This window comes from Antennarius striatus, chromosome 20, assembly GCF_040054535.1.
Source record: "Antennarius striatus isolate MH-2024 chromosome 20, ASM4005453v1, whole genome shotgun sequence".
Taxonomy (NCBI): Eukaryota; Metazoa; Chordata; class Actinopteri; order Lophiiformes; family Antennariidae; genus Antennarius; species Antennarius striatus.
In genome coordinates, this window is record NC_090795.1 from 59571 (window position 1) to 72500 (window position 12930).

Below are 12930 nucleotides of genomic sequence, written 5' to 3' on the forward strand. Positions count from 1 at the left end.
TCAGACACACAAAGGTTTTATTGGTCAACCACTGGAGCAACCCCAGCATTCCCGGTGGACTGCTGGGCGGAGTCAATCAGGAGTTCAACATTAAAATGAGACGTGACACCGGCTGCTGAGCCTCAACACCACTGGTTTAAAGTCACTAACCAATCAGCAGCGTCTCCACAGCAGACGCCGTCCAATCACCAGTGAGAACCTGTGGATGACAGAGACTCAGTCAGGAGGACAGCAGCTCCAGTCCCACCAACTGATCAGTGGTCAGGTCTCAACACGCCCACAGACAACAAGACCAATCAGATGTCACCGGCTCACATTAATGCTCCTGCTGTTCAGAGATGTGATGACATCATCATTAATGCTACACTAATGTTCTCCATGATGGTACAAGCTAACAGTTAGCAGAAAAATAAGAAATTACATTGACTGACAGCGTGAGTCACAGCATCTAGTCCCCACTGGTTCACATCAAGCCACCAAACCAGTGAACAACCAGTTAGCAACCAGTGTGAACCAGGTTCGAGATGAGGCCTCACAACAGGATTCTGAGGTGACATCACCGAGTTAACAAACACAATCCTGTAGTGACATCATTGGATTAACAATTGGAATCCTGCAGTGACATCACTGGATTAACGACAATATGCTGTAGTAACATCACTGGATTAACAACATTATCTTGCTGTGACATTGCTGGATTAACAAACAGAATCCTGCAGTGACATCACTGGATTAACGACAATATGCTGTAGTAACATCACTGGATTAACAACATTATCTTGCTGTGACATTGCTGGATTAACAAACAGAATCCTACAGTGACACCACTGGATTAGAAGATGGATTCTGAGGTGAGCTGGGTTACAGAAGACAGGGGGTAGGGTGGACAGGTTTCTTTCGCCCCTTCCAGGTATAGTGGTTCACCTGCAGGGTTGTTGTGCGGATTCTTTCTCCTCATTGGTCCAAGTTGGTTGCTGAAGCGACTGTTGCGGCGTTGGAAGCCGGTTCCTTTCTGTGTTCCCTGCAGACAATAGTGCTTGGCTGAGACCTCCACAGATGGACCAGGTGATAGGTCAGGGGTCAAACGCACCACTACTTACCATGCTGCCTTGTCTTCCCCAGCTGGATGAGCCGTGGGCCCCCATCAGACCCAGCTGGTCACTGAGACCCTCAGGAGCTGACACACTGAAGTGAACACAGAGTGTAGAACATTCTAGTCAACACCTCTTCATCAACTTCAGTGTTCCCGGATGGTGGGGGGATAACCTCTGTGATACCTGAGCCCTGATTGATGGTTCCACCCCCAGCAAAAAGACGCTGCTGCTTTATGCGATCAATAAATACTGTTCACTGATGTGATCACTTTTCTTCAGGAACTACACATTAAAATTTGACGTATTTATGTATATGTAAAGACACGCTAACTACGCAGTTACTGGTGGTTCAACAACAAGAAACAGCTGACAGTTACTCTGCTTCTCACTGAATATGCTTAACTCCATGTTTCTTGGTTGTTAACTACTTCAACTTAAACATTCTTGAATACAGAAATGTAACTTTCATAAATCGTGGGACTTTTAGCTCTTGAACTAATGCAGTATTTTCTGCACTGTAAGGCGCACCTAAAAGCCTTTAATTTTCTCAAAAACAGACAGTGTGCCTTATCTGTGAAAAAAGTTTTGAAATAGGCCATTCACTGAAGGTACACCTTATAATCAGATGAACCTTATAATCCAGTGCGCCTTTTGGATGGGAAAGGTTTAAAATAGGCCATTCACTGAAGGTGCGCGGAAAGCACTTTGTTGATTTTATTTTGGTTGCACCCTCCTGTGTGTCCTCGAACATTTCTGTTCCACATGAGACCTGAAACCTGGTTCTTCCCCAAGAGACCGTGGTTATGCAACACTTCTGAAAGTGTTCAGAAGATGACAGATGAATTTTAATCTGTGCTTTTAGCACCAAAAGCCAGTTGCAGTGGAAGACGTTCGTGCCCACAGGAAGGAAGTGTGATGTCACCTGTGTGGTGCCAGGGGGCGCTGGGACGTCCCTGAGATGGTGACCTTCACCCCCTCCAGCCTCTGCTGCCTCTTCCTCTCCAGGTCATGCCTCAGGTCTCCTGGGCCTCGCACCGGCTGCATGCCATCAGACACAGATGACCATCTGCTGACACGCTGCTCCTCGCCCATCTTAAAGTCACCATCGTTTGCCTGCAGGGATCCCGGTCTGGAGAACAGAGGCTCGTCTTCGTCCAGCAGAGCGTCTGCTTCCACACTGAAGCCTCTGACAGGGACACAGTTCAGAGGTCATCACTGAAAACATTTTTCTGAAAGCATTATTTATATTTCTAGCAAGAGCACATAACCCCCCAACACACTACTAAAACCTGTTCAACGCACTCCACTTCTCTGGGAAAACCATCCTCCAACAACAAACCATGAAAATCAACTGTGAAAAATCTAAACATGTTTATGTGGACAAACTAAAACCTCTATCACAGGTGAGGAGCAGCAGGAACATCCATCAACGAGCAACTGCCGCAGCTCCTCTGGGGTCCACCAGGGCACGCTCAAACCACCTCAGAGACCAATCAACCCAGTCCTACCTGGTCGCCTTTAACTACCTGCTCCTCTCAATGCGGAGGAATAACTGCTCCACAAATAGAGCAGAAGAAAAAAAGAGCTTCCACTGATGGTCTTAACTCCCCCAGACGGATTTAGCTCCCCCTAACTGACTTGGCTCCTCCTGAAAAACTTAGCTCCCCCTGATGGTCTTAGCTCCCCCTGATGGTCTTAGCTCCCCCTGACGGTCTTAACTCCCCCTGATGGTCTTAGCTCCCCCTGATGGTCTTAACTCCCCCACACAGACTTAGCTCCCCCTGATGGACTTAGCTCCCCCTGATGGTCTTAGCTCCCCCTGATGGTCTTAGCTCCCCCTGATGGTCTTAGCTCCCCCTGATGGTCTTAGCTCCCCCTGATGGTCTTAGCTCCCCCTGATGGTCTTAGCTCCCCCTGATGGTCTTAGCTCCCCCTGATGGTCTTAGCTCCCCCTGATAGTCTTAGCTCCCCCTGACAGTCTCAAGTCTCAACTCCACCAGACGGATTTAGCTCCCCCTAACTGACTTGGCTCCTCCTGACGAACTTAGCTCCCCCTGACAGACTTAGCTCCCCCACACAGACTTAGCTCCACCTGATGGATGTAACACCCTGTGACGGACTTACTATAGCTCCTCCTGACAGTCTTAGCTTCCATTGAACACGTATGAGTAGTTCCTGGGTTCTTCAGCCCAGGAACACGTAAGTCAGTGGAATGTAGCTACGCTCTGGGATTCAATGTCTACCAGAATGTCCTACCGGGTTGAGCTGAATCGCTGGTCCAGGGTCAGCTCCGTGACCTCTGCTTCAGAGAAGACTGGCGTCGGTAGAGAGGAGAAACGCTCGTTCATGGTGATGCCACCACCACTGAAGTACTGTTCTGTAGATACACGACACAGACGGGCTGAGACCAGCTTCTACAGCGACACAACGGGTCAGTCCAGAGCCAAGCTGTGTCTTTGTCAGATGATGATCTGACAAAGACACAGCTTCACACTGAAAAGGTGACATTATACAACTGGAAATATACAGTATGTATGCCATTATTGTGTGTGTGTGTGTGTGTGTTTGTGTGTGGGGGACACTTGGTAAATGTAGACTGTGCTCTGTCACAACCAAAGGGAGGCAGACAGACAGGCGGCGGGTTAGGATGGTGGTGAAAGAAGTGAGTCACACCAAACACTTCAGCCACACTGACACACGGGCGTACACTGACCTTTGACACGGTGCACTAGCGTGATGATTTCCTGAGCAAAGGTCCCCGTGTGTCCAGGAGACTTGTGGCGCATGCCGGAGTGCTCCAGCATGGGCAGGAAGTCCAGACGCTGGCGCCCAACATTGACCAGGTCCAGGGATAGCTGGCGGTCTGAAGGGGAGCTCTGGGCACTGCAGGGCACAAGAAAGACCAGCAGAGATCCCCTGACTAGTTTCAATGAATTCAGTTTGGAGTACATTTACAACATGGTCACTACTGTGACCAACAGTTCCACCAGCATCAACCTGGTGTGAGAACTCTTGGTTCTTGTGATACCATATGAAGAAGATACCAGGTTTACCTTACCCAGCAGACCTACCTTTCATGAGTTCCACATCTGGTTGGGTTTTCATTAGCTAGACCCTACGACAAAACCAAACATTCACGTCCTCCTAGTTGATCAATTCTTCCAGGGGACATTCAGGGAAAGGCAGAAGGAACACTGACTGTTAGACATGAGAAAGCCTGATGGATATGAAGGTGGATGGCGCTGAATCAAAGGTAACCCTGACCCGACATCCATACCCCGTGACTGGAACAATCATTGCTGACAAAAATATTCAAGGTGTAAGGACAGTGGTTCCAGTTCAAGAGGCCATCGTCCAACAGATCCAACAGGCCAAGACCACCCAGTCTCTTTTCTGTTCTGGATCTGGTGACCATCACCGTGGTCTGCCAGTTCACCACCCAACTCTTCACTTGAGTCCTGTGGAGCATCTGGAACGAACTCATTTCTGGACGCAATGTCAAAATTTCAACGAGGTCTCCTTCAGCAATGACGTCTCCTTCAACAGTGAAGTCTCCTTTAACAGTGATGTCTCCCTTAACAGTGATGTCTCTTTCAACAGTGATGTCTCTCTCAAGGACGTCTCCTTCAACAGTGATGTCTCCTTCAACAGTAGTCTCCTTCAATGACGTCTCCTTTAACAGTAATGTCTCCTTCAATGACGTCTCCTTTAACAGTAAGGTCTCCTTCAATGACGTCTCCTTTAACAGTAAGGTCTCCTTCAATGACGTCTCCTTTAACAGTAAGGTCTCCTTCAATGACGTCTCCTTTAACAGTAAGGTCTCCTTCAATGACGTCTCCTTTAACAGTAATGTCTCCTTCAATGACGTCTCCTTTAACAGTGATGTCTCCTTCAATGACGTCTCCTTCAACAGTAGTCTCCTTCAATGACGTCTCCTTTAACAGTAATGTCTCCTTCAATGACGTCTCCTTTAACAGTGATGTCTCCTTCAATGACGTCTCCTTTAACAGTAATGTCTCCTTCAATGACGTCTCCTTTAACAGTAATGTCTCCTTCAATGACGTCTCCTTTAACAGTGATGTCTCCTTTAACGATGTCTCCTCCAACGACATCTCCAACAATGTCTTCTTCAACAGTGATGTCTCCTTCAACAGTGACGTCTCCTTCAACAGTAATCTTGGTCTTCATCAGTGTCTTCTGAGTCTTTGCTAACCCATAACCCTAACCCCTCACCCTATCCATTCTAGATAGAGGCCTTCCTGACATCAATCCTTCAGATTTTAAATGTCTTGATTCCAGTCTTGACGCCAGCTCATCTGGACATCAGCAGTGATGCTTCTACATCTCCATTGGTCACTTTCACACCTTTCTCCTTTCTGGTGTTCATCACCATGATATGGATTTGTTGGAGTACTTCCTTCTTTTCCAGAAGATGTGGTGCCTCCATTTCCACTGAGGTTCAGCCATGTGTCTGTGGTTTGGACTTCATCCGGATAGCTGTTCCATTTCTTAGACGTGATGCTTATATTGACGACTTTACTTTCCTTCTGTACAATCAGTGACAGCTGGCTGTCAGTTTGTCGGTTACTCTTTTCACACGTTCTTGAATGAAGTTCACTTTTTGTTCTCTTCATTCACTAGGATTCCTCATATGAACCACCTCACACAATCACATCAGAAGCTGATCAGCAGAACCGCTGCGCATCCAAACATCAGTGAGACGGGTGTCAGATCGTTGGAGCCGCTGGTCCATATCCAGTTCTTCCACAGCTCCCACAGATCTTGGGTCGTATTGGAAAGGTAACAGAGAACTGTGATTACTGGAATCTGCTAGAACTCCTTTCTTCTAAGCTCTTCTAAGGGGCGGCAGTGGCTCAGCGGTAGAGCAGATATCTTGAAGACAGATCGCCAAGCCAACGGTGGATCAATTCCCGCTCCCGCCAGAACATCTCTGGAGTGTGAGCTGATGGTGGGAGGCGTCAGCTCACCTCCCAGCCACTGCCGAGGCGCCCTTGAGCAAGGCGCCGTCCCCCCTACAAGCTGCTCCATTGGGGCGCACTCCAGGAAGCTGCTACCCGTCACTCAGCCTCCCGATGTACAGCTTGATGTTGTGTTTGTGTTCTAACTGCATGCTTACAGGCCCCCTTGTGTGCTGTGGTTGTTTCAACACACATACTGTGTGAAAAATAACACAAAAATGTAACAAATGTACACCCGAGTGACAAATGTAATTTCCCTGAGGGGATCAATAAAGTACATCTTCTTCTTCTTCCCGGTTCTTCTTCAAAATTTGTTTTGGAAGACTGATGGTCTCAAATATCTCGGTGTGTACCTGGGAAATGAGACAACAACCAGGAAGAACTGGGGGGGGGCGTCATTGAAAAAATAGAAGGGAAACTTAAAAAATGTAAATGGTTGCTCCCCAGAATGTCGTACAGAGGTCGAGTTTTAGTGATAAACAATCTGGTAGCCTCGCAGCTGTGGCACCGCTTGGACTGTATGGACCCTCCATCAGGGTTTCTAGCCCAGATCCAGACCAAACTTGCTAACTTTTTCTGGGATGGGTTGCATTGGGTGCCTCAAGGAGTGTTGTTTTATCAAGAGAGGAGGGGGGACAGGGCCTCATCCACCTGGCTAGCAGAACAGCCACGTTCAGATTACAGTTCATCCAGCGGTTTCTGACCGGACCAGCGGATCTGACGTAGAGAGAGGTGTCCAGCTGCCTATTCAGACGTGTGAGTAACTTGGACCTGGATGCTGCTCTGTTTTTAATGGACTCTAAGTTTCTACAGTTAAACGGTTTGTCTCCGTTTTATCAGGGTGTCTTTAAGTCATGGGCCCTATTTAAAAGCAGCCCAGGAAAAAGCTCTGACTCTGTTCTGGTTCCTGAAGGAACCACTAGTGCATGGGGCCAGGCTGGACGTCTGCAGTGGAGCCACACCTGAGCTGTCTGCAGCTCTTTGCAGAACCAGGACCATGACCCTCCAGCAGCTGGTGGACAACGCCGGGCCTGCGCTGGCGGATGCCCAGGCTGTGAGCTCCCTGCTGAACATCCAGTCCACCAGGGGGGCTCAGAGGGGGATACAACTGTGGAGGCAAAGACTCTCCGGGAAGGAGAGAAGCCTCCTCCTGGACTATAGTACAGGGACTGTACCGGACAGCAAAGACCCTTTCCCTGAGGTCCACATCAGTCCCCTGTTTGGAGAACTGGAGGGTCCTCTCCTCGGAGATGAACGACAGATCAGCCTGCACACGGCCAACAAAAAAATACTGTACAGACAATGTGTAAAAGTGATCAACAAGAAAAACCTGTGTAACAGAGCACCTACTACCTGGGCCAACAGGATGACGGGAAATGGACCTGACCCACAGTGGAGACTTCTGTACAAACCTCCCCTCAAGAAAAAACCAGCCGACCTCCAGTGGAGGATTTTACATGGTGCCATCGGTTCCAATGCTTTATCTCTGTTTTTAACCCTGCGGTGTCCAGCCAGTGTCCCTTCTGTCCCCTTTAGGAGACAGTCTCTCATGCTTTCAGTGAGTGTGGGAGACTTCAGTGCTCTTCACTCTTCTAACCAATGTTTTTAACTTGTTCAGTGAAAATTTTAGTATCAGGAAATTCATCTACGGTGCTGGGTACAATAGATCGAATCAGAGAAAGTGGCAGCTTTTAAATTTCATCTCTGGGGAGGCAAAACTTGCAATTCATGTGACCAGGAAGAGGAAAATTGAAAACGATACCGCTCAAGAAGCAGCTACTGTTTTTTGCTGTAACATCAGATGTCGCTTAAAACTAGAATTTGGTTTCTATAAAATGACAAAAGACCTGAATAACTTTAGGAACATCTGGTGTTACAAAAATGTCCTATGCACTTTAGTTGATGATCAACTCACTTTTGCAAACTTCCTGATATAATGCACTGATTTCAAAATTATATTTCCTTTTGTTTATTGGTGTTTAGTGTTTTTGAAGTTTCATCTAATAGAAAATTGTAAAATGTTCTGAATGTGATACAAGTTTTTTGCAAAAATAAAAAAAATCTTATGATCAACTCACTTTTGCAAACTTCCTGATATAATGCAGTAATTTTTAAATTGTATTTCCTCTCATTTATTGGTTTTCAGTGTTTTTGAAGCACTTTAGTTCCTTCATCTAATGTAAAATTGTAAAATGTTTGAATGTGATTAAAGTGTTTTTGCAAAAATCAAAAAAAAAAATCAATCTTCTTCTGAGGACAAACTGAGTGAAATTGGTGTTTGCTCAGGTGTGTCTTGCTATTTGCTCCTTCCATCCTTGGTAGAACCATCTAACTTACCTCCTGTAGCAAGTGGGTTCCAAATTCAGGTTCTACAGCATCAATCTTCAAGTTCCTGACCTAGCTTCAAATCAATACCAAAAAGTTCAATTATTCGCAGTAGAATTCATCTGGAACATCAACCAGATGGTTTAAAGTAGATCTTTCCATGGTGACCCAAGATCTACTGGCACTCAAACCAGGAGGGTTTTCCTTCTCCAACATCAAGAACCAACTGGACGCCACTGACAGAGCCTAATGCTATGGTTCTGTGACTATAGCAGCCTTCACTCGCTGGCATCAAGCTTCTGCTGCGACCTCATACATATGCAGCGTGGATGGTCAAAGGCCACCAGGAGATCATCTGTATGCCTTCAGGAATATGTCCCATTAGAACCATATCCAAAGAGCATCCATCCATCCATCCATCCATCCATCCCCCTTCCTGATCTTTGGTTCCTTCACTTGGTCCTCAGTGGTTCACAGATGAGACGGTCCTGTCTGTGATGTGTTGGTTCTTCTCTGAATAGAAGGAGATACAGCTGACACTGGCGTGTTCCAGAACACTGCCGTCCTGCAGTCATGGTATGTCTTCTGACCATCAGGAGCACAACTCCTGGTGGTCATTCTGGTTTACAAGGGCTCAACAAACCCACTGACCGGTGGCCGTTACGCCTGTAGCCCCCCGGTGGTGGCTTCCTTCTCCTCATGCAGCCACATTCACTGAAAACACATGCGTGTGAACCTTCAGTTCTGTCTAGTCTGACTCAAACATACTTTACCTGTTTTGGTTCAACGGCTGGCTGGTGTCCACTTTGATGGTCAATGTTTCCCCCATTTCCACCATTGAGTTCTTTTGTTCGGTCCATCCTCTGACCTTCTCACATGGCACTGGTGGGTGTACGTCAGGTCCTGGACTTCCTGGTCTGGCGTCTCTCCACTGGGGTCTGGCTTCTCGAGCCCAGCCCGGCTTTCCTTCACCCCTGAGAGATCTGGAGCTGTCCAGCCTCAGCTCTTCTTGAGGACCCTGGTATCCCTTAGAGGACTGCTGTGGTCCAGGATGATTTCTGTGGGCTTCAGTCCTTCCACCCTGGCCTTGACCAAACAGCCCACCAGCTGAGACAGGACCACCCCTTTCCGTGTGGATCATGGGACCATCTTGACCACCGTATCCCATGGAGTTTTTTTTTACTTCTGATGTGAAGCTGCTAGCATGGTGCCTGGTGGCTCTCAGGCTGTCTTGAAGACGGGGTCCTCTTGCACATTCCGATTGCACCGTCCTGAAGCGCTCCTGAGACAAACTACTGGGACGGGGACTCCTCTGCCAGTCAGCATCACAGTGCTCTACAAATCCTTTCCTGCCACTTGTGACGCCATGATCATGTTCAACCACCAGTGGTCCGGAGTGTGGTGTGTCTCCACAGGGTCGACTCCCTATAGCATCTCCTCCATAACCAGTTCTGGGGGGGTTCAGTGAGCGACGCTGGTCCATGTAGTGGTCCTGAGCCCTGAACCTGTGACAGCATGAGAGGAGGCGACATGGTTCACTCTATGTTCTGCAGCGCTAACGTGAACATCTGATAGCACTTCTAGCACAATTAGATCAGACCTGAGCTCATTTCCTGCCACACAAGGATTAACAGTAAAACGTTCTCAAGTAATCAATTAAGAGACCCCAACAGCTCAGGATGTCAGCGTTGCTTCAACGGAGCTCCAAACTACGCTCAAGAACGACTGACATCATCCATCCTGCTGCCAGAAAACATCTCAGATTTACCGCTCGTCCCTCTGTCCTCGCTGTCTTCTGAAGGGGTGGTTCCTCTCTCTGTAGGAATCCTCTCTGTTCAGACCCTGTGTGCTTCTCCTGCCTCTCTGGTCACTTGACACCCTGCTGGGGCTGAGGTCCCTCTTCCAACCCACCCCTCTGTGCTGGAGGTCTGGGGGGGCCCGTGGTTGTAACTGTTCCCTCTTCAGCCTCGGAGAATCGTTGGATGACCTCCCTCTGCTGTGAAAATGCTGGAAGTCAAACCCTCCTCTGCGTCTGTCTCCATCTCCTCCTCCATGATGGGGTGAGGAGGCCCTCCACTGGTCATAGACAGCACCATCATGCTGAGGTGAAGGCCTCCTGTGGAAGGTTTCCTCCTGATGTCCAAGACTTCGCTCATCTGAGAAGTGAGGACATCTTCTCTGGACCTCTGGGTACGGAACTCCTCTGAAATGACCTAGGTGTCCTTCAGGATCCTCTCCGGGACAGTGACTCCCACCCTGCTGATGACCATCAAGGTCTGCACGAGCTTTGTAAAAAGCAAAGCTGGACTCCTCCCAAGGAAACTTCCTGGAGAACAACACACAAAAGTGAATGCGCGTCCACAGACAGCTCAATAAGGGTTGACAGGAAGGAGGGAACATCTCCACCTGCCTGGAATGTGGTGATCGGGACCGTCTGGACATGTTCTCCACCTGCAGACAAAAGAGAGGCTTCATTTCAAGATCACTGTGGCTTCACGTTAACTGTACACCAGTCAGGCCACAGGTGAGTGACGTCTATGAGTTCAAAGGTCAACCTCTATCATCTTGATAATGAAAATATGTAACCATGGTAACCAGACATCTGGAGTTCACACATGAACCACCGTCTGTTGGTGCTGGTTCTGTCCCACACAAAGGATAACAGCATGAGGAGGAACACCTGACACCACGGGGGGTCTGTGGTGGAGGTCAGGGTTAGGGTTAGACGTTAGGATTAGGGGTTAGGGTGTTGGGGGTTATGGGGTTAGGATTAGGGGTTAGGGTGTTGGGGGTTAGGATTAGGGGTTAGGGTGTTGGGGGTTAAGGGGTTAGGATTAGGGGTTAGGGTGTTGGGGGTTACGGGGTTAGGATTAGGGGTTAGGGTGTTGGGGGTTACGGGGTTAGGATTAGGGGTTAGGGTGTTGGGGGTTACGGGGTTAGGATTAGGGGTTAGGGGGTTAGGGTCAGCCCATCAGCCAGTGGACTGAACACCTTCATGTCTGCTCATTCATCCGTCAGAACCTCCTGTTAACGGACTGACTGCTCCTTGTGTGCAGCTGTAGGATCGATCTGGTATCGATAGATCGATTCAGAGACAGAATGTGCATTAAAGTAAGGCCACATTTAGACACAGCTAGTGTTGTGTAGCTTAGCTGGAGCGTTAGCAGACACTGCCTGGAGCTCAGCGGGACTTAGCTAACAGCAGCTAACAGCAGCTAACAGCAGCTAACAGCAGCTAACAGCAGCTAACAGCAGCTAACAGCAGCTAACAGCAGCTAACAGCTAAACGTTCATCTCGGCAGAACAATCTCTGGTCCACCGACCAGAGCTTCAGCAAACAGGACCACTGTTCGGTCCTTACTGCTAGCGCTAGTTAGCAGCTAGCACTGCGGGCTTACCTCCATCCACGACGCGCACCGAGCCCCGGTAGCTAGCGTTGTCCGGTAGCGTTGTCCGGTAGCGTTGTCCGGTATCCGGTAGCTAGCGTTGTCCGGTAGCGTTGTCCGGGAGCGTTGTCCGGGAGCGTTGTCCGGTATCCGGTAGCTAGCGTTGGCTAAAGGGACAATAAACACACCGGAACAACAACGGTGGAGGAGAACCGTCTGTCGGAACCGAACCGACAACCGAAGCTTGCGCTGTTCGTGTCCCCAAACGAGCTAGCCTGTCGAGTTAGCCACACATGGCTAAGCGGAAATCGTTCGAACTTCCGGCCGGTGCCCTCGGAGGTCTGAGTCAACAAATAAACAAAAACAAACTCTCAAATGTTACCGGTTACAGACAAGTCAGAGTAGTTAGAGCCTTTAACCAGCACAGGGGCTGACAGCAGTTATTAACCAGTCCATCACGTCAATCATCGCGTCACACGTCACGTCACACGTCACGTCACACGTCACGTCACACGTCACGTCATACGTTACGTCACACGTCACGTCACATATCACTATCACGTCACGTCACACATCACGTCATGTCACACATCACGTCACACGTCACGTCACGCCACACATCACGTCACACATCACGTCACGTCACACATCACGTCACATATCACGTCACACATCACGTCAGACATCACGTCACATATCACGTCACATGTCACGTCACACATCACGTCACGTCACACATCACGTCACGTCACACATCACGTCACACGTCACGTCACACATCACGTCATACATCACGTCACACATCACGTCACATCACACATCACGTCACACGTCACGTCACACGTCACGTCACACGTCACATCACACATCACGTCACACGTCACATCACACATCACGTCACACATCACATCACACATCACGTCACACATCACGTCACATCACACATCACGTCACACGTCACGTCACACGTCACATCACACATCACGTCACACGTCACATCACACATCACGTCACACGTCACGTCACATATCACGTCACACGTCACGTCACACATCACGTCATACATCACGTCTGGGGCAGGGGCAACTTTTTTGTCCAGGAATATAGACAGGGCCTTACAGCGTCTTTAACAATAGCCATACAGCG

The 12930-nt window shown here is 48.7% G+C and overlaps 1 protein-coding gene across 3 annotated transcripts; it reads right to left on the bottom strand.

Annotated features, from left to right (window-relative positions):
- Positions 1-12129, bottom strand: zgc:112982 (uncharacterized protein LOC503771 homolog). 3 transcript variants are annotated; one of them, XM_068343642.1, is made up of 9 exons: positions 11907-12129; positions 11797-11856; positions 10809-10849; positions 3808-3977; positions 3351-3471; positions 2017-2280; positions 1101-1185; positions 925-1021; positions 1-199 (listed from the first exon to the last, which is right to left on the bottom strand). In XM_068343642.1, exons 2-9 carry the CDS (start codon positions 11800-11802, stop codon positions 186-188), a joined length of 798 nt encoding a protein of 265 aa, XP_068199743.1. In that variant the 5' UTR covers positions 11803-11856; positions 11907-12129; the 3' UTR covers positions 1-185. The 3 variants fall into 3 exon arrangements, with proteins under 3 accessions (XP_068199743.1, XP_068199742.1, XP_068199741.1); XM_068343641.1 differs by having other exon boundaries at positions 11797-12129; XM_068343640.1 differs by lacking the exons at positions 10809-10849; positions 11797-11856; positions 11907-12129 and adding exons at positions 9172-9903; positions 10167-10802.
- Between the last annotated feature and the right edge of the window lie 801 nt (positions 12130-12930).

Coding starts and splice junctions, on each gene's coding strand:
- zgc:112982 (XM_068343640.1), bottom strand. CDS start 10,798: ATGTTCCCTCCTTCCTGTCAACCCTTATTGAGCTGTCTGTGGACGCGC. Junction 3,978..9,171: donor CAGCCGTTGAACCAAAACAG/GTAAAGTATGTT, acceptor TGTGCCCTGCAG/TGCCCAGAGCTCCCCTTCAG. Junction 1,022..1,100: donor GGGGAAGACAAGGCAGCATG/GTAAGTAGTGGT, acceptor TATTGTCTGCAG/GGAACACAGAAAGGAACCGG.